The sequence below is a fragment of the Phocoena sinus genome, chromosome X (genome assembly GCF_008692025.1).
Source record: "Phocoena sinus isolate mPhoSin1 chromosome X, mPhoSin1.pri, whole genome shotgun sequence".
Classification (NCBI taxonomy): Eukaryota; Metazoa; Chordata; class Mammalia; order Artiodactyla; family Phocoenidae; genus Phocoena; species Phocoena sinus.
Genome location: NC_045784.1, coordinates 57,785,097 through 57,806,558, shown reverse-complemented (window position 1 = coordinate 57,806,558; position 21,462 = coordinate 57,785,097). Strand labels below are relative to the sequence as shown.

Sequence of the window (21,462 nt, the reverse complement as noted above, 5' to 3'; positions counted from 1 at the left end):
GTAGCAGTTGTTTTGCTTTTACAGGAGGCTAATTACTAACTACACAATCTTAATTAGGTGAACTTCACTTCTCTGAGCCAGTTTTCTCAACTGTAAGTGGGGACAATGCCTATATTGCAGGTAAGGTTTTTGTGGGGATTAAGTAAGATTAGGTATACAAAACATCTAGTAATATAAAAGAAGTTCAAAAAATGATAGTGGTAGTGGTTGGGTAACAACCTCTCAGGAAATGGCAGGCATGGAAGATGGTAGATATTTACTCTTCTATATTCTAGAGCCTATGAGAAGCCTCAAGCTTCAAATGTAGGTGTCATAAAAGAGCTCAGAACTACTCTTTCCACCCTCAACCTATCTCTGACCATTCCAAACACTCAGAAATAGGAGGACTGTTGATAAGGGGAAGGGGCAAGGAAGGATTCTTAGCCATCCCTCAAAGTCCAGCTAAAGTCCTATTACCTCCATGAAGCCTTTTGACAATTCTGCCCGAGGGAACTCTCCCTTACCTCACTTCTTTTGGCACCCAACTTTGACCCTTTAATTGTGGATGCTGAGTTACTGTATTCATGCTTATTTCCCATGAGTATGACTTCATTCTCCAACTCAGATTTAAGCCCCTGGATGGCAAAGTCAATGTCAAATCATTTGTCTGCATCTGTTGTGAGAGCATAAGGCCAGGCACAAAAGCCCTCAAGGAACACTCAGTCTATTGAACACCTTTCAATTTAGATTTTAGAATAACCCTGAAATTTGGGTATATCATGTTTGTGTTTGTCACAGATGGCACAAATGGGGACTTCAAAAGGGAAAGCTTTTTCCGTTGTCCTTCTAATGGACTGAACTGCGTTTTTCTTTTCTCAATGAGTATTGAATACCAGTTACATGCAAAGCAATTTACTTGGGCCCCTGGTGCATGCAGAAAGGAATCCCACTTAGATCTAGCTCTCAGGTTGCTCCATTTTAATAGGGGAGATAGAGCCACCAAAACAAAGAGCCCTGATTCAAAGTACAAGGTGGTTGGTGCTGTAAGAGTAAGAGAAAGGAACTTGGAGCATATTAGGCTTCTAAGAGATGTGGCACTTAAGCTGAATCTTAATAGATGATGCAAATTTGGGCATATTAGAAGGGGTAAAGGGCATCTAGGAAAGAAATGATTAATTGTAGGATGTGTACGTGGAACAAGAAATAATACTGTTTCTGTGGACTATGGGATATGTAAAGAGGAAGGGTGGAAAGTTAGACCAGAAACATCAGTTGAGGCCAGGTGGAAGAAGGTAGTGAATTCCAGGTTAAAAAATGTTTGAGTTTATTCTGCAGGCAACAGGGAGCTGTGAAATCTAAATCTAGTATCTATCTATCTTTCTATCTGAAGATTTTTTTCAAGCTGGTTAGGTACATGATCAGAACTGACTTCTAGAGTATTCCACTGTAGCATATAAAAGTCAGCGGGGAGAGATATAGGCCTATAGACTTATATCATGGACCTACTGATCTGGAAAATAGTCCAAGTTCACATTGTACAGGTAGGGAAGTGATCTGCTCAAGCTCACACAGCAAGTTAGTTTTAGTATTAAGACTGGAATCTAGGTCTTTTGACTCCCAGTTATTATTACTCTTCCATCCCTGCCTCCTCAGTTTGACACTGTGGCTACACTGTCGCAAATTAGAGGCAGGAGAGAACAACATTGGGGTCTTTCAAACAAGAAAGCCCATTGCTACTACTTCAAAGTTTGACTTAAAATGAATCATCAATTTGCAGCACCCAATAAAGAGCCTAGGAGGATGCAAGGCTGATGACATTTGTTTTCTGAGGCCTTGGGTTGATGTCTATTTGGATGTGGCTGCAACTGGGAAATGAATGGGTTTCATATTTCAGGGGGAGTCATCTGGTTCTCTCACCAAAGGAAACAGTAGCCTTAGGGTGGACACAGCTTCAGGTAGAAATGTTTTCTGGCTCTGACTGTAGCATATGCTTCCTATCCAATACCTCCTCCAGTGACCAGTAGAAATGGAACAGCATTGTCAGCTGTTATAATCCGATCTGCAGTGAGCAAGCAGCATCATGTGGCCTAGTGGTTCTCAACTCTGGCTATACATAGCATCACCTGGGGAGCTTTTAAAAATACCCATACCAAGGTGCTACCCCAATCAATTAAACTAGGCTCTCTGGGGATGGGTCCCCAGTACTGTATAATTTCAATGTTCCCAATGTATAGCCAAGGTTGAAAATCACTGGTACTTCTGACCACTTGGGCTTTGGAAAGCAGATGGACCTGAATCTATTGCCAATTAACTATGGGGTTATACTTCTCATCTCTGTGTTTCTGTTTCCTCAACTGTAGAATAGGCATAATGCTTCTTGTCTTTCAGGGTTAGGGCCAATGTTAAATGAGAATATATGCATAAAGTACTGAGTATATTATCATAGTACCTGGAACAGAGCAGGTGTTCAATAAAAAAGGTAGCTAAATTTTTTTACCAGTTATTTTATTACCATTACCATTATTATTGTCATTTATAACTTTTTATATTACTACTAATAACAACAAAACAGCAGACACTGGGAAGAAAAGTGGATGCAGAAACAGGAGATATGAGTTTTAGTCCTCACTCTACCACTTACGTAACTATATGATTGCGGGTGAGTGAGTTCACCTTTCCGAACCTTAGTTTCCTTCTCTATAAAATGGCAAAGATAAGACCCATCTGCTATTCTTTCCTCCCAAGCTTATTGTGAACATCAAATAGTTAATTGGGAGAGTGCTTTGAATATTATAATGTGTTAGAAAAATTGGATTATTATTATTATTTTGGTCACTCTTTAGCTGCAATTCTGTGTAACTGACCAGGTGCTAAGGGGAATGGCATGTCCAGAAATGTAAGATACAGCCTAGTGTGTAAATGAATAGTACTTGCTTCATACCTCCATTAGAACACCAATCACACTGTATTATCATTATCTTTTTTCATATCTGTCTGCCTCACCAGAATGACTAGCTGGAGGAATTAAAAAACCCCATGGAGCAATATATAAGTACTTCATGAGTGCTTACATGGATGGAAATTACCAATGCCAGCTCAAGTGTTCAGAGGATTGAGATTTGAGCTGACTGTTTAGGGGTAGTTACAGTACAGATAAGACATGAGAACAGGGACATATATCAGGAAAGAAGCATAACAGAGTCTAACACTTACTTATCCCTGCTACATGCTAGGTATTCTCTAAAAGCCATCTAATTTAGTCCTTACAACCAGCTTGTGAGGACGGGTTATTATATCCATTTCCCAGATGAATACCTTGATAGTCAAAGAGTTGAAATAACTGCACAGGGTCCCACAGTTTGGAAGTCGCAGAACAAGGCCTGAAAGCAGGGTCTGCCCAACTCCAGACTTACTTTCCACACTGTACCATACTGTCTCATCTAGAAGAGTCAAGGGCTTGCTGCTTTGATAGGGCCAGTGAGGAGACCAGTTTAACAAAAGTAGAGCTGGTATTTAAAGTCTAGCACTAGTACCTGGTTTAATAATTTGGGACCAGCTCATAGAGGGCCTTGAATTTATGTTAAGGAGTTTGAACTTATCCTGTACATTTTATAGTCACTGAGAAAATCTTTAAGGAGAAGAAATACAGTGTGGAAATACTTAAGGTAAATCTTACAACAGTATTATATGGATTAAAGTTAATATTTTTTACATTTACCTAAAAAAGTTTTGTAGAAGAAAACAATGAATATCAAGGTTTACTGACAAAAATTGAATGAATATCAAGATCTACTAACACCCTTGCATAGTTGCAAACGTGTCTATTTCCAGATGTTGTTCATCAGGCCATGAACATTTTTTGTGGACTTTTTTTCGCTTAATATTATTTTATATGAATCCATTTTTTGACCTAGCCTAAATCCTTGTCATTTCATGCATAATATATATTGGTTAAATACTTGTAAGAATTGAATTGTTTGTTTATCAGCCTTTGTGGTTGGGTCTGAATTTTTGCTGTTAAGAAGCATGTTTAGGGCTTCCCTGGTGGCGCAGTGGTTGAGAGTCCGCCTGCCAATGCAGGGGGCATGGGTTCGTGCCCTGGTCCGGGAAGATGCCACATGCTGCGGAGCGGCTGGGCCCGTGAGCCATGGCCGCTGAGCCTGCGCGTCCGGAGCCTGTGCTCCGCAACGGGAGAGGCCACAACAGTGAGAGGCCCGTGTACCGCAAAAAAAAAAAAAAAAAAAAAAAAAAAAAAAGGAGCATGTTTATGTGCTACTTGTTTTCCTTATTTTTTTTCTTTAGAGTTAATTTCTTTGGGCCTGTTCCCCAAAGTGGATCAACTGGATCAATGAGTATGAACTGTCTCACATATATTATTTTGCATTTCATTCACATTGTTCCAAAATTCTTTTTGTTTTGTTTTGTTTTGTTTTTGTTGTTTTTTTATACTGCAGGTTCTTCTTAGTCATCAATTTTATACACATCAGTATATACATGTCAATCCCAATCGCCCAATTCAGCACACCACCATCCCCACCCCACCGCAGTTTTCCCCACTTGGTGTCCATACGTCTGTTCTCTACATTTGTGTCTCAACTTCTGCCCTGCAAACCGGCTCATCTGTACAACTTTTCTAGGTTCCACATACATGTGTTAATATACGATATTTGTTTTTCTCTTTCTGACTTACTTCACTCTGTATGACACTCTCTAGATCCGTCCACGTCTCAACAAATGATTCAAATTCGTTCCTTTTTATGGCTGAGTAATATTCCATTGTATATATGTACCACATCTTCTTTAGCCATTCGTCTGTTGATGGGCATTTAGGTTGCTTCCATGACCTGGCTATTGTAAATAGTGCTGCAATGAACATTGGGTGCATGTGTCTTTTTGAATTATGGTTTTCTCTGGGTATATGCCCAGTAGTGGGACTGCTGGATCATATGGTAAATCTATTTTTAGTTTTTTAAGGAACCTCCATACTGTTCTCCATAGTGACTGTATCAATTTACATTCCCACCAGCAGTGCAAGAGGGTTCCCTTTTCTCCACACCCTCTCCAACATTTGTTGTTTGTAGATTTTCTGATGATGCCCATTCTAAATGGTGTGAGGTGATACCTCATTGTAGTTTTGATTTGCATTTCTCTAATAATTACTAATGTTGAGCAGCTCCTCATGTGCTTCTTGGCCATCTGTATGTCTTCTTTAGAGAAATGTCTATTTAAGGTCTTCTCCCCATTTTTGGATTGGGTTGTTTGTTTCTTTAATATTGAGCTGCATGAGCTGTTTATATATTTTGGAGATTAATCCTTTGTCCGTTGATTCGTTTGCAAATATATTCTCCCATTCTGAGGGTTGTCTTTTCATCTTGTTTATGGGTTCCTTTGCTGTATAAAAGCTTTGAAGTTTCATTAGGTCTCATTTGTTTATTTTTGGTTTTATTTCCATTACTCTAGGAGGTGGATCAAAAAAGATCTTGCTGTTATTTGTCAAAGACTGTTCTTCCTATGTTTTCCTCTAAGAGGTTTATAGTGTCCGGTCTTACATTTAGGTCTCTAATCCATTTTGAGTTTATTTTTGTGTATGGTGTTAGGGAGTGTTCTAATTTCATTCTTTTACATGTAGCTGTCCAGTTTTCCCAACAACACTTACTGAAGAGACTGTCTTCTCTCCATTGTATATCTTTGCCTCCTTTGTCATAGATTAGTTGACCGTAGGTGCATGGGTTTATCTCTGGGCTTTCTATCTTGTTCCATTGATCTATGTTTCTGTTTTTGTGCCAGTACCATATTATCTTGATTACTGTAGTTTTGTAGTATAGCCTGAAGTCAGGGAGTCTGATTCCTCCAGCTGCATTTTTTTCCCTCAAGAATGCTTTGGCTATTCGGGGTCTTTTGTGTCTCCATACAAATTTTAAGATGATTTGTTCTAGTTCCATAATAAATGCCATTGGTAATTTGATAGGCATTGCATTGAATCTCTAGGTTGCTTTGGGCAGTATAGTCATTTTCACAATATTGTTTCTTCCAATCCAAGAACATGGTATATCTCTCCATCTGTTGGTATCATCTTTCATTTCTTTCATCAGTGTCTTATAGTTTTCTGCATACAGGTCTTTTGTCTCCCTAGGTAGGTTTATTCCGAGATATTTTATTCTTTTTGTTGCAATGGTAAATGGGAGTGTTTCCTTAATTTCTCTTTCAGATTTTTCATCTTTAGTGTATAGGAATGCAAGAGATTTCTGTGCATTAATTTTGTATCCTGCAACTTTACCAAATTCATTAATTAGCTCTAGTAGTCTTCTGGTGACATCTTTAAGATTCTCTATGTATAGTATCATGTCATCTGCAAACAGTGACAGTTATACTTCTTCTTTTCCAATTTGTATTCATTTTATTTCTTTTACTTCTCTTATTGCCATGGCTAGGACTTCCAAAACTATGTTGAATAATAGTGGTGAGAGTGGACATCCTTGTCTCATTCCTGATCTTAGAGGAAATGCTTTCAATTTTTCACCATTGAGAATGATGTTGGCTGTGGGTTTGTCATATATGGCCTTTATTATGTTGAGGTTGGTTCCCTCTATGCCTACTTTCTGGAGAGTTTTTATCATAAATGGGTTTGAATTTTGTCAAAAGCTTTTTCTGCATCTATTGGGATGATCATATGGTTTTTATTCTTCAGTTTGTTAATATGGTTTTTCACATTGATTGATTTGCGTATATCAAAGAATCCTTGCATCCCTGGGATAAATCCCACTTGATCATTGTTTATGATCCTTTTAATGTGTTGTTGGATTCTGTTTGCTAGTATTTTGTTGAGGATTATTGCATCTATATTCATCAGTGATATTGGTCTGTAATTTTCTTTTTTTGTAGTATCTTTGTCTGATTTTGGTTTCAGGGTGATGGTGGCCTCATAGAATGAGTTTGGGAGTGTTCCTTCCTCTGCAATTTTTTGGAAGAGTTTGAGAAGAATGGGTGTTATCTCTTCTCTAAATGTTTGATAGAATTCACCTCTGAAGCCATCTGGTCCTGGACTTTTGTTTGCTGGAAGATTTTTTTTTTTGCGGTATGCAGGCTTCTCACTGCTGTGGCCCCTCCCTCTGCAGAGCAGAGGCTCCGGACGCACAGGCCCAGCGGCCATGGCCCACCGGCCCAGCTGCTCCACAGCATGTGGGATCCTCCCGGAGCAGGGCATGAACCCGCGTCCCCTGCATCGGCAGGTGGACTCTCAACCACTGCACCACCACGGAAGTCCATATTGGAAGATTTTTAATCACAGTTTCAATTTCATTACTTGTGATTGGTCTGTTCATATTTTCTGTTTCTTCCTTGTTCAGTCTTGGAAGGTTATACCTTTCTAAGTATTTGTCCATTTCTTTCAGGTTGTCCATTTTATTGGCAGAGATTTGCTTGTAGTAGTCTCTTAGGATGCTTTGTATTTCTGAGGTGTCTCTTGTAACTTCTCCTTTTTCATTTCTAATTTTATTGATTTGAGTCCTCTCCCTCTTTTTCTTGATAAGTCTGGCTAATGGTTTATCAATTTTGTTTATTTTCTCAATGAACCAGCTTTTAGTTTTATTGATCTTTGCTATTGTTTACTTTGTTCCTATTTCATTTATTTCTGCTCTGATCTTTATGATTTCTTTCCTTTTGCTATCTTTGGGCTTTGTTTGTTCTTCTTCCTCTAGCTGCTTTAAGTGTAACGTTAGATTGTTTACTTGAGATTTTTCTTGTGTCTTGAGGTAGGCTTGTATAGCTATAAACTTCCCTCTTAGAACTGCTTTTGCTGCATCCCATAGGTTTTGGATCATTGTGTTTTCATTATCATTTGTCTCTAGGTATTTTTTGATTTCCTCTTTGATTTCTTCAGTGATCTCTTGGTTGTTTAGTAACGTATTGTTTAGCCTCCATGTGTTTGTGTTTTTTACGTTTTTTTCCCTGTAATTCATTTCTAGTCTCATAGCGTTGTGGTTCAGAAAAGATGCTTGATGTGATTTCAATTTTCTTAATTTTACTGAGGCTTGATTTGTGACCCAAGATGTGATCTATCCTGGAGAATGTTCTGTGCGCACTTGAGAAGAAAGTGTAATCTGCTGTTTTCGGATGAAATGTCCTATAAATATCAATTAAATCGATCTGGTCTGTTGTGTCATTTAAAGCTTCTGTTTCCTTATTTATTTTCATTTTGGATGATCTGTCCATTGGTGTAAGTGAGGTGTTAAAGTCTGCCACTATTATTGTGTTACTGTCAATTTCCTCTTTTATAGCTGTTAGCCGTTGCCTTATGTATTGGGTGCATATATATTTATAATTGTTATATCTTCTTCTTGGATTGATCCCTTGATCATTATATAGCGTCCTTCCTTTTCTCTTGTAACATTCTTTATTTTCAAGTGTATTTTATCTGATATGAGTACAGCTACTCCAGCTTTCTTTTGATTGCCATTTGCATGGAATATCTTTTTCCATCCCCTCACTTTCAGTCTGTATGTGTCCCTAGGTCTGAAGTGGGTCTCTTGTAGACATCATATATATGGGTCTTGTTTTTGTATCCATTCAGCAAGCACGTGTCTTTTGGTTGGAGCATTTAATCCATCCACGTTTAAGGTAATTATCAATATGTATGTTCCTATGACCATTTTCTTAATTGTTTTGGGTTTGTTTTTGTAGGTTCTTTTCTTCTCTTGTGTTTCCCACTTAGAGAAGTTCCTTTAGCATTTGTTGCAGAGCTGGTTTGGTGGTGCTAAATTCTCTTAGCTTTTGCTTGTCTGTAAAGCTTTTGATTTCTCCGTCGAATCTGAATGAGATCCTTGCCATGTAGAGTAATCTTGATTGTAGGTTCTTCCCTTTCATCACTTTAAATATGTCATGCCATTCCCTTCTGGCTTGTAGAGTTTCTGCTGAGAAATCTGCTGTTAACCTTATGGGAGTTTCTTGTGTTATTTGTCATTTTTCCCTTGCTGCTTTCAATAATTTTTCTTTGTCTTTAATTTTTGCCAATTTGATTACTATGAGTTTCGGCGTGTTTCTCATTGGGTTTATCCTGTATGGGACTCACTGCTCTTCCTGGACTTGGGTGGCTATTTCCTTTCCCATGTTAGGGAAGTTTTCGACTATAATCTCTTCAAATATTTTCTCTGGTCCTTTCTCTCTCTCTTCTGCTTCTGGAATCCCTATAATGCGAATGTTGTTGCGTTTAATGTTGTCCCTGAGGTCTCTTAGGCTGTCTTCATTTCTTTTCATTCTTTTTTCTTTAGTCTGTTCCGTAGCAGTGAATTCCTCCATTCTGTCTTCCAGGTCACTTATCCGTTCTCCTGCCTCAGTTATTCTGCTATTGATTCCTTCTTGTGTAGTTTTCATTTTGGTTATTGTATTGTTCATCTCTGTTTGTTTGTTCTTTAATTTTTCTCGGTCTTTGTTAAACATTTTTTGCATCTTCTTGATCTTTGCCTCCATTCTTTTTCCGTGGTCCTGGATCATCTTCACTATCATTATTCTGAATTCTTTTTCGGGAAGGTTGCCTATCTCCACTTAGTTTAGTTGTTTTTCTGGGGTTTAATCTTGGTCCTTCATCTGGTATATAGCCCTCTGCCTTTTCATCTTGTCTATCTTTCTGTGAATGTGTTTTTTGTTCCACAGTCTGCAGGACTGTAGTTCTTCTTGCTTCTGCTGTCTGCCCTCTGGTGTATGATACTCTGTTCCAGAATTATTGATGGCTATCTAGTTAGAATAAGCCCAGTGTACAGTGCCCCCAGCAGTGTGTGCATGCATATGTTTCACTATATTCCTGCCAGAATCATTTTATTAAAAAATTATGTGTATTTATTTTGTACTGAGTGACCTGGAAACTAGAGACATAGAGGCAGAAAGGTGAATTAGGAGACTGCCACAATAGTCAAGGCTTAAGTGAAAATAGACTCATTTTTGGTGATGATGAATGTAACAAATTTATCATCAAACATTGACTAAGCACCTGCTATGTGCCAGTGACAGTACTAAACATATTACTACCCAAGTAAATCCTCTCAATGTCTCTGTAAGATAATATATTTTTAGTCTTGATTATATGGTTGAGGAAACTGAGACTGAGCAAATTGATGTGACATACCCTAGGTCACACAAATGTGAAGCTCCAGAGATGAGGTTCAAACATAGACTTTCTGAAGGGACAGCTTCTGGAAGAATATATTTTTTAATCCAGAGTTGTTAGTTACCAAAAAGAAATGGGGACCAAGGGAGGTGGCCATGATAGCTGCAATATTGGGTACCTGCTGAGGAGTAGTGTTCCATTTGGCTCACTGTCCAAGTTCTTGTTGTTCTCTTTTCCAGGAGACTCTGACAGTTTCAGCATAGTTCGGCCTCCAGGGGAAAAGCCAACCATCATCCGACCCCCAGTGAGGCCTCCAGATCCTCCCTGCCGGGCAACTACTACCCAGAAACCCGAACCAAAGCCAGATATAGTGACTGGCAATGCAGGGGAAATCCCATCGTCTGTGTAAGTAGAGTTGTTTTTCAACCTTGACCTAAAGTCCACCTTAGACCACTAAGAATGCTTTCAGGATCACCATTATGGTTGTGAAGGGTGTACAATGCACAACTCCAGGGTATCGTTCACTTCATAGTGTAGGGGACTGTCGCAGACCAGCTCTGTTTGGAGCGTTCTACTCAACACTTAAAGCTGGGAGATTTTTCCTAAAGCTGAGGTGTTTAAATCTTGGTACCCGATAGGAGACCCATTTTTCTTAGTCTCCCTGATCTCTCTAGGGTGATAAGATTACCGGCTGCTTTCATGCTTCTTTGCCTCTGTAAATTTTTTTTCTTATTATTACTACTGGTTTTAAAAGTAATTTAATGAACAGATTTGGTCATTTTACGTGTGCTTTGAAGCTTGTTTTTTTTTAAAGAGAAGGTATAATTTTTAAAAATCTTCCAAAATGACTCAGATTCTCCAGAGAGCCTCTTACAGGGTAGTAGCAGAGCTATTATCCAACTGGCCTTCCTGAGTCTGGCCTGTAAGCCAAGGAATCAGGGATAGAGCAGCTAAGGTGGGGCCACAGCAACTCTCAGGGACCAGCTTTTCTTGGCCACAAAACTAGCCTGGCCGGCCTCTCCTCAGCCAGTGCCTGGGACCCCTCTCAGTATCCTGCCTCCTAGTGTTCCTTTTTCTTGTGTCTCTTGTTTTCCATAATTGCAAAATTGAGGAAATAAGAGAAACAGAGCCTCTACTGTTTGGACTAATTAGCTAAGTGTATTTGCAAAATGTCAAAATTTATACTCTGAAACCAATAACTTGTTTCACTTATTTCTCCCAAGAGTAATCTGAATGGGCAACATACTTAGATCATTCTGAGCCAAGGGGAAGCAAAGAGTATCAGCCATAGCCTTGGGGGTGCCTATGGTCTCTGAGCCATTTCACATTCTGATACTTGGGATTTTCCTCAGACCCAGATCCTTTGCAAGCTAAGGCAGAGCCTGGCATTGGTGGCCTATCTGGTTCATATTTTCTTTTCCTTTCCATTGGCCATTGGTTCCCACACATATTCCAGAGCAACTCATGGGACTTGGTTGGCTTCTCTTTGCAGGGTGGCTTCCAGAACCAGGTTCTTTGAAATAGCTTCCCGGAAAACAGGAAGGTAAGAGATGCAGGTGACAGAAATGAAACCAAATAACTTTTTAATAAATGTATCATGAGCATGTCATTTGCCCTCTTAACATTGTACTTTTGTTTCTCTGTAGCTCTGTCTCTTTCTCTCTGTCTGTGTTTGTTCCTTTCTCTCCCCCAACACTGTCTCTCTGTCTCCCTGTGTCTCTGTCTTTGTCTCTATAACTGTGTGTCTCTCTGCCTTTGTCACTCTTGTCCATTTGTCTCTCACACACTGTTTCTCTGTCTCTGTAATTCTCAGTCTGTTTATGTCTCTCCTTGTGTTTTTCTACTTATGTCTCTGTTTCCCTATCTCTTTGACTCTTTTTCTGTCTCTCTCCATGTCTCTCTTTCTTTGTCTATCTCTGTATCTGTTGTCTCTGCCTCTCTGACTCTGTCTTTCCATCTCTTTCTCTCTTTCTCCTCTCTCTCTCACACATACATAGAGTACTCACATGCCAAGTGGTATTGCAAAAACTTTATGCTCGATGTAGGTCTAATTTTTTTGTTAGTTTACTTATTTAGACCCTATTATATTCTAAAAGGGCATCTGATATGAATATTTAGAAAGCAATATTCTAATATAAACAGCCTTAGAATAAGCATAGCCCTCATTTCAGAGGTAAACATTAGACTTAGGTGGTTGTTTTCGAACTGGCTGAACATATAAATCACCTGGAAAATTTTGAGGAAAAATAAAATGAACACAGATTCCTGCCTTATGCTCTAGACCCACTAAAACAGAATCTCCAGGAGTAGGGCCTGGGAGTCTGGGTTTTTTAAATTTCATTCCTTTATTTCTTTCTTCCAGTTAATTTGTTTTTAAAATCCCTCAAGTACTGGTACAGGCTTTCCAAGTCCTATCATTTGGCACCCTTTAGACTAAAACACCTGGAGAAATGATTGCTTAGCCTTCAGGCACTCTTCTGTGAGTTTATTCAATGTTGCTTATCAGAGAGTTCAAAATTGTGCTTCCTGTTGGGTGACAGGAGTGTAACTCTTCCAGGTATTCAGTTAAAAGCAGAACAATGTGCCTTTACCAGCACTGGAGCTGGGATAGGTTTGACATCATCTAGTTAAAACTGTGGGACCCGACTCACCAGGACATGATTCTGAACAGCAGGTCACCCTAGTTCTGCTTGGCAGTCAGCCACAAGGAACTCTAGACTAGGCCAAATTCTCCTTAGACAATAATTTACCATTTATTCTACCATAACAAATGAAAGTGAGGTCAAAGCCCCAGATTTCTCTTACTGATAGAATGAAGATAAAGTTTTCACCTAGGACATTTTTAAAGCAGGCTTAATCAGATAGGCTTGAGGGAAAAAAAGAAAAACAGAAAGAGAGAGAATACTTTATATTCTTAATAAAGTATCTGCTTATGAGCAGGACTACTTCCTACTTCCTGGTGGTCCTTCCAACTTCCCTAGGATAAACCATATTAGAAATAAATACCAGGGAAATAGAATGAAGCAAACTAGAATTAACAGAATGAACTAGACATATCTAAAGGAAAGCTTTTTAGAGGAAGTGATATCTGAGATGGGGCTTTAAAGATGGGTAGAATACACTGAAAATGTGAGGGATTGATCTGTAGCTTTGGACAGGGAACCAAGGCATTGAGAGGGATACGTACTAGGCATGAACAAAGTCCAACAGAATCTTTAAGGCAGCCTGACTTTTAATAGGGAAACTGTAGCCAACCTGGTGTTGAAAGTGTGGAAAGATTGGTAACCACTACCTGGGCTTTGTCATTTAGTGCTCAGGGAGGTCTTGGACCAACTGCAACATAGGGCACTGTGGTCAAAGCAGGCACTTCAGGCTGGAGGACAACCTGACCAATCCCATGTCCAGGCCTCTGGAACCTAAATTTAATCATGTTCCTTATCCCCAGATTCCATCTTGGCAGAATTGTGGGTAAGGCCAAGGTGGGTACACCAGTCCTCCAATATGTAATAAGCCACCTTCCTAGGTACCCACAGGGTCCTCCCACTCTGCATCCATATAAGGAAAGCACCCCTTCTGTCTAGGCCCCAATTTTGTAACCACCACTTGCATCAGTGCACCTACATGATGGCTACTGGTCAAGATTCTTAGACTAGCCACAGTCAATCCCATCTCATCTCTAATGAAAATGATCTGTTTAACCTTTTCTCTGCCCCTTTTTGCTTCCAGTTTGTACACCTGACTCTATGTAACCTGACATTTGAATGACCTCACTTCTCATTCATGTCCCTTCTACAATACGACAATTTAAAAAAATTAAAAACTTGAAATAAAATGAGAAGTGGCTCATCAAGAAGAGAAGGGAGGGGAAGACATTTCAGTAAGGCAGAATAGCTTATGCAAGGCAGGTTCACAAAGTGATTAGTGTTCCACTTTGGCTAGAATGTGGGGGTGAGAAGGAAGCTTAGCTAGAGTTGAGGCCAAGAAGATGGATTGGGGCCAGATTGTAAACGCCTTATATGACTTACTAAGGAGTTCGGTCTTTATTCTGTAGTCCATGGGGTGCCATGGAAAACCTTTCAGCATGACAATGCATATTCTAAGCTGCCTGAGTTATTTAAAAACACACACACACACAACATTCTGCTGTTAATAAGGAAGATAGTTGGGAGAGTAAAACCTGGAGGCAGGGAGACCAGTTAGGAGGCTAATCATCCTGGCAAGAGTTGATGAGGTCCTGATGTATGGCATTGTCAATAGGAATGGAATGAAAGGACAGATTTGAGGTAGACTCAGTAAGACCTTGCTGACTTTTCAAACATGGAGCATTGGAGAAAGATTAAGAGAGAAGAAAGTCTAACTTGGGCAGTTAGGTAGATGGTAGCAATAATTAATCATGGAGGAATAGGTTTTGTCGGAAAGTTTCTCTGCTCAGTTTTGGACACAGTGTGTATGAAGACTCTGTGGGACATCCAGATAGAGATGTCCAGTGGGTAACTGCAACTTAGACTAGTAATTGGGGCTGGATCTACGTAGGTTTAGAGGTAGAACTGTTAAGTACAGCCACTGTACAAATTTATAGGGGCATTCACATATACTACAATGTGAATAGTAACCTTTGGGGGGTGGTCTCAGTATTTGATGGGGATTGAAATCATGGATGAGAATAAGATCACTCAGGGAGTAGGTACTAATAGACTTAAGAGAGAAGAGAAAAACAATGTTCAGGATATAGCCCTGGGACAAGCTGTTGTCTGGGATTTTCTGGCCAAATTATATGGAGCTTGATTCTCCAGGATTGTCTCTTGCCTCCAACCATCCCCAGACAAGGCTACTTTAGGACCAATCTAAGCACATCAAGAGGCTGGTTTGTTCTTCAAGGCAAAGAAAGATTCATGTTTCACAAGGCACTTGCCTTCCGTCTTTGCCTTTTTCCCATTGGAGATAATCACAGAATGTAGTCTTTGGTCTTTGGCCAATTCCTCTGGTCTTCCCTTGCCTCCCATAGTATGGCACTCGAAGGATTGTGCTGGCACCTGAAAGATGTCTTTGTGTCTGGGATACTGGGCTCTCTAAATCTGGCAGAGAGGTATGCCAACCTATAAGCATGGAGTGAGATGTTTTGAAACATCTGGATGGAAGCACTTCCTCATTTTCCAAATGGCCTAATTGCCACCGTCCTGGAAGGGTCACCCATCCACTTGCTTTCCTTTCCAGTTCTGATTTCTAGAGTCTTAGTGAAATGTCTTTCCTCCTTTACCCACAGTTCTCAAGGCAGACTTCCTGGAGATGAGAGTTGAGGCCTCAGGTATGTAGTATCCATCCCTGATTACAAAACCTTGTTACACATATACCTTCTTTATGAGATCTGAGTTTTTGAGGACTGGAGTGCCATGTAGGTCCAGAGGGTGGGAATTCACCTCCATGCCTCAGTTCACTACCCTGTAATTACATGACCCTCAAACTTACTGCCTTTTAATTCTGAGGTTCTCTGTGTTTTTAAGTTTCATTTCTTTCTTGCTCAGCCAAACTACAGTATAGTTTTACAAATTGCCTTTGAATCAAGGTCATTAGGAATCCTAAATTGTGACATTTTGGGCAATTACATTTCCTTCTCTGGGCCTCAATTTCCCAATATGTAAGATGAAATGTTTGGAACCTTTTAACTCTGACATCCTTTGGGTCTATAAGAATATCAGTAACCTCTCATTTGATATTATAGCAGGTCCCAAGAGTCTACCTTAGTATTTGTAGGGGAACTTCATTCCTTCAGATCAAATCACAATTTCAGTCTTACCCCTTGAGCCTTCATCCTTAGTTCTTTGTATTTGTCTAATGCAAAGCATTTTCACGTCCATTATATCATTTAGTCCATATCAAATGCCAGAAATAGGGAAGTTAATATGTATTTTCACTCAACAAATAAAGGAACTGAGGTTCAAAGGGGATAAGTAACTTACTAAGATCACCAGAACCATGGAGATCATGGAAATTTCTTTCTCTACTAGGAGTTCTGATTGACAATCAGATTGCTGGCATGACATGAACCAATACACACATAAATCAGATCCAGGTATCTGGAGCAGAGCTTTCCATGTACTCCTCAGCCTTCCTTTTCTTCATATCACTGCCAGTCCTCAGAGGTCTATGAGTAGATAAGCGTTTTCTTATCAGCTCTCATGAAGGTGAAGTCTCAGTAAAAGGAAGTTTGGAGTTATTGTAGGGCCATAAAGGCAGTGGCCATTCAGCAAGGTGGGTAATCTCAGAGGTATCAGGCATCTGTATCTCCTGTGGACTTTTTGGGGATTAGAGTTCAGGCTTAAGGCACACAGTTTCCAGCCCTGATTTTAGCACCATATTAGGACAGTTTCATGGGATCTGAGTTATAAGGGCCTTTTTCTACCCAGCTGCTATTGCTCAGAAGATTAGCTACCTACCAAGAGAGGCCTTACTGCTCAGTGGCTGTTAAGTGTTTAACCAGTCCTAGCTAATTCCTTACTTTCTTCTTTCCTTTTCAGGTTTCAAAAACCTTGGCCTCAGGGGACCCTTTCCAGGTTCTAGAAGAGTCTTCTTCAAACCCTTGTGTGCTGAAGAGCAGATCTTTCCTGGCCCTGCACCTTCAGGCTCTGGGAGGCTATAAAATAAGGGACACACATCCTAGATACAAGTTTATTTCTCCTTTGTATTCTGTCTTCATTCCCTCAGAAGGTCTATCTTGAGCTCCTATAAGACTGTGAATGGCTGAACTCCCTCAAGGCAGACTGCAGAAACCAAGCTATCCACCGACCTAAGTCGAAGAGAGGAGCTCAGTTTTCAACTCCTCTCTGAACTTCCTGCCTCCTCAAAAGGCCATCTAGCTCTGAAAGATTTGGGGCTAAAGATTGATCTCAGAAGTCTTACCCTGAACCAGAAGTTACTTGAGTTGGGGCCATTGCTTACCTTGGAAGTAGGGGAGTAGGAATGTTTGCTGAACTTTCGAGAATCTTAATGTTTCTTACTGAGGATATGGACCCTGGTGCCAGTTTGGAGCTTTGGCGCTGTAATATATTGCCAAGAATGTGTCTGCTCTTATGGGACCAGACAGAATGAGTGATGCCCCCACAATCCCTCCAAGTGGACTCAGGAAGGTGGCCTTCCTGCTTTTGCATACAGCTGCTTAAGACAAATCTGCAAAGCATGTTTTACATGTCAAAGCCTAGGTCTGTTTGAATTATTCTTCCTCCTGTTTTCTCCTGACAGCTTCTTTTCCAAGCAATCAAGAAAGAAACAAAAGCTGAAGACAGTTCTTTTAAAAAAGGCAGACTGTGTTTGTTCTGCAAGAGTTCCGTTTTTGGGTCAAATGCTGGGGAGAATTGTTAAGATGGATTGAGGCCAGGCAGTTTTCACTGTTGCTTCATGTCTGCCTTCTGCAGATAAGCTGTTTTATCACCTGAAAGAAACAGTTCTTAACCCATTATCTATGGATTCAGGAACTTCATAAAGCCTCTGAAATGGTATGCCTTTTCAATATGCCTTTTCTGAGGAAATGGTCCATAACATTCTAGTGAATTTCAGATTGGGCCTGTGACACAATAAAGGTTGAGAACCACAGCCTTTGAGATAAAATACTCTTTTTATGACCTATAAAATATTTGATTAGAAAGGCCTTTCAGAATTATTTAGTCTAACTCCTTAGTTTACCATTGGGGAAACTGAGGCAGAGCAAGTTAGCAGCCATGTGTAAACAAGATACCGCATCCCTGGGCACCTACACAAGGTTCTTTCCATTACACCATGCTTATCTAGCAAGGGGGCTTATGATTGGTCGCTTTAATGGCCATCATTTTGAGGATCTGGCTTTTACCCTCTTTCTTGAGCCACACATATTTGCCACCATATGGAACTTCCAGACATAAGCTCCTGGTCTTCCTCATTTGCTAGTTCAATCATTGGAAAGGAATTAAAACACAGTGTAGTGAGTCAGAAATCTGACGAGTAGACATTTCTGATTCCTGTTTGTTGAAGAGAAGCTGCTGGAGAAAATGTCATTACTTGTTTCCACACAGGTGCCTTGGCTTTAGGGTGGGCTTTAAGATAGCCTGTCTTTAGGGTCTGTGTAATTATAATGTGGTCCAGTGTGAGAGAAAGGACTTTCCTATTGGACTCTTCTAGCCAGGCCCCACTAGTGCACTGACTATAGTACTGAGAAAGAAGCATAGATATGGGGAGAGGGGAGGCTAGAGAGAGGGTAAGGGAGAGGGAGATGAGAAAGAGAATGCACCCATGCCCAAACCAACTCTGAGATGCCTTTGGAACAGTGTTACTGAAAGGCAATAGCTACTTTCAAGATTGAATTCTAAATATGGCTTATTGATGAGTTAGTAACATGTAAGCTAAACACACTGAGAGCCTTTGTGGAAGTAATTGAATAGCAATTTGATGACATTCTTAATGACGATGTACCCAGGTGGCCATATTGAACCCTCAGCTCTACCCAGTCTCAAAGGCCAAGTTGCTAAGAAACCAGGATAAAGTAAGCCAAGTGGGCACCATTCTACCTGCTGCTCTCCCTAAAAGGGAATCTGTGTGAGGCCTACTGGCCTCACTCAGGAAGTACTCATTGAGCCCCAGTCTGAGCTGTGGCCTCTCTGCTCTGTCCCATTAGATGACTAACTAAACAAAGCAGGTGTGCAGATTTTAGCCACAGAAGCAGTGGCCAATGGGGCCTCAGTACCTTTCAAGATATTAGAGACATGATTTCACTCTGGTTTCCTTGGGGGGAAATTCCACAGTCACCACTACAAATATTGAAAGATTATTGAGAACCAGAGAAAGCCACCACAATTCCAGTAGAATATGTGTCCCAGAAATGTGGCTGTGAGATTGCTATGTGTTTCCTGGGACACAGATCAAGAGCCTGGCCTAAAGAGTTGGGATCACCAGTCGGACTGGAAGCCAAGGAGCAGTGCCTGGCTGGCTCTACCCCTGCCCTGGGCTATACCCAAAGAATAAACCTCAGCACCTACCCTTTTGTTCTCTGATTTAAAGAGCAAAAGCTTCTGTGGAATGAGAATGGCTTGGCCTAGGCTTGATGGATGGATAGGCATTCAGAAGAGGCTATGGGAAGGGGGTAATAATTGAAGCATGTCAATTGTAGGAAACTATCTGCATACCTCAGCCAACAGGTAGGAGAAACTGTCAATGGATGAACTGTAAATGTTGAGCTGACAGTGTTAACATTTATTAAGCACCTACTAAGTGCTAGATGCTTCATATACATTATATAATTTAGTCCCTACAATAATCATGCAAGTGGATGCTATCCTCCTCATTCTACAGATAAAGGATTTATGACCCAGCAGGCTAAAATTAACTGGCTCAAGTTCACACAGAAAGTAAATAACAGAATTGTTATTCTAATCCAGCTCTCTATGACTCTGCACCCCATGTTGTTTTCCCTTTGCCATATAAAAGCCATATTACTGGAGCTGGCATACTTAACAAAATGTTAAAAGGCAAGTATTTGAGGGTAAGGAGGGGATGAAGGTCCAGTTTACAGGGGAATAAAAACTGGGCTGAAAGAGATTTCTGAGTTATGTTTTCTCCTCACCTTCAGAATGCCCATTTGATAATCCGTCTTAAAACGGATAATTTACTTTTACCTTGTGACATGAAGGATTTATTTTTTAGTTGGTAGTTTTCAAGTTCTTGGCTTAGCTATTTTTCAAAGAAAAAAAGGTCCTTGTATATGTCTGTTACTTCATCAAGGTTCTAGCATGTGCAGTTTCACCCCAAGAGACTGGCGACATCCACACATGGTTTGAGGAATAGAATTGGTCTTGGTGCTTCTGCAGGACTTGATGCCTTGGGATCAAACCCCTATTAAGGGTTTTTTGTGGTGATAGCAAAAGTTAAGAGATGATTTAGAATAATAAATATTATTGAAGTTTTTGTTTAAAAAAAGATGGAGTGTGTTGCCCAGCCACTGAGGGGCAAAACTCAGCATCCAAATTGAGTAATAAAGTGGTGTCATGTAGAGTATTTTAAAATAAGTTGCAATAGTGGGAAAGAATCCTTCCCTTTTCAAGAAGTTCCTTAATTCTGTAATAGCTAGAACAAATAAAGTAATAGAAGTATTTCTGTGACTAGAAAAAATTGCTTTTGAGAGAATGTAGATCAATTATACTATTTTTAATGTGGCTACAGACAAATGGCCTTGACACATTACAAGCCCAGAAAAAGCTTCAGAAGCATTGAAAAATTTCAGAGAAAAGCAAGATACCTTGAAGAGATGTTTTTGATGAAAAAAACCTTCATTTTCATAGGGAAAACAATCACTTGATACCAACGACATTAATAGATGCTAGAAAGACACATTTGTGAAATACATATGTAACATCAGAAGAAAAAAAGAATTAGATCCTGGGGTCCACTCATGTGACTTTTAATAAAGTATGCAGACTGTCTAGTATTAATGGCCTCCATCTACAGTTTTGTCATGGAAACAATCTTTGAGCATATTTTGCATGATCCACTGCTCATGTTGTCTTTTGCAATTCTAAGGAAATGTAGGCCCAGAATCTTTTTGTACCTAGGCATCTCCATCTACAGTCTATTTTGTACCAAGCCCCGTTATTCCTTCAGGCCTCACAACATCATTGTGTGACAGGTGACAGCCCCATTCTACAGATAAGGAAACTTGAGGCTCAGGAAGATGAGAAATGATTTGCCCAATGTCACACAGTTAGGGATTGATAGAAACCCAGGACTAGAAGCTACAGGGCCGTTTCTGTTTCTAATACACCACACTACCTCCAGTGGTAAAGGAATGTTGACAATAAATGGAGAAGATGTTTAGAAATGAGATTAACAACGTCTACAAGTCTTGCTACTCCAAATATGGTCTATAAACAGCCTCAGCATCAGCATTACCTGGGAGCTTATGAGAAATGCAGATTCCTGGGCCCCATCCCAGACATCTGGAATCAGAATTTGTATTTTAATAAGGTCTCCAGGAGATAGCTATGCACATTAAAGTCTGAGAAGCACTGATTGTAAGGCATTTAAGACAACAAAGCAGGTTGAGGTAGGAGACCTCTTTGTGAGGCAAAGACCAAAAATGGCAGATAAGGCCAATCTGGTATGTTGGAAGTGTTTACAAAGATTGTGTCCATAGCTGCCTGCTTCTTACATTGCTTTGTACATGGCATTATACTTTGATGACATATAAATTAAGTTTTTCTACTTCAAAGAATAGTGAAACCAGCCTAGGAAATAAGACTGAAAGTTACTTGACTTTCAAACCTCTGAGCATCAAAGGCAATAGAAAGGCAACATGGAGCACTGGAAAGAGCTCCCTTCAGGAGCATTTGGAGTCCACACTCACCTCTGTCACTGCCTCTCTGTAA

General features: G+C 40.1%; 1 protein-coding gene across 1 annotated transcript in view; it reads left to right on the top strand.

Annotated features, from left to right (window-relative positions):
- The window catches only part of OPHN1 (oligophrenin 1), a 609,375-nt gene extending 588,857 nt beyond the window's left edge, over positions 1 to 20,518 (top strand). Inside the window, exons 22-25 of the mRNA XM_032620572.1 lie at positions 10,318 to 10,483; positions 11,571 to 11,621; positions 15,342 to 15,383; positions 16,594 to 20,518. Of these exons, the coding sequence (XP_032476463.1) occupies positions 10,318 to 10,483; positions 11,571 to 11,621; positions 15,342 to 15,375 (251 nt within the window). The 3' untranslated portion in view covers positions 15,376 to 15,383; positions 16,594 to 20,518. The remainder of the gene's footprint in view (positions 1 to 10,317; positions 10,484 to 11,570; positions 11,622 to 15,341; positions 15,384 to 16,593) is intronic.
- Positions 20,519 to 21,462: the final 944 nt, after the last annotated feature.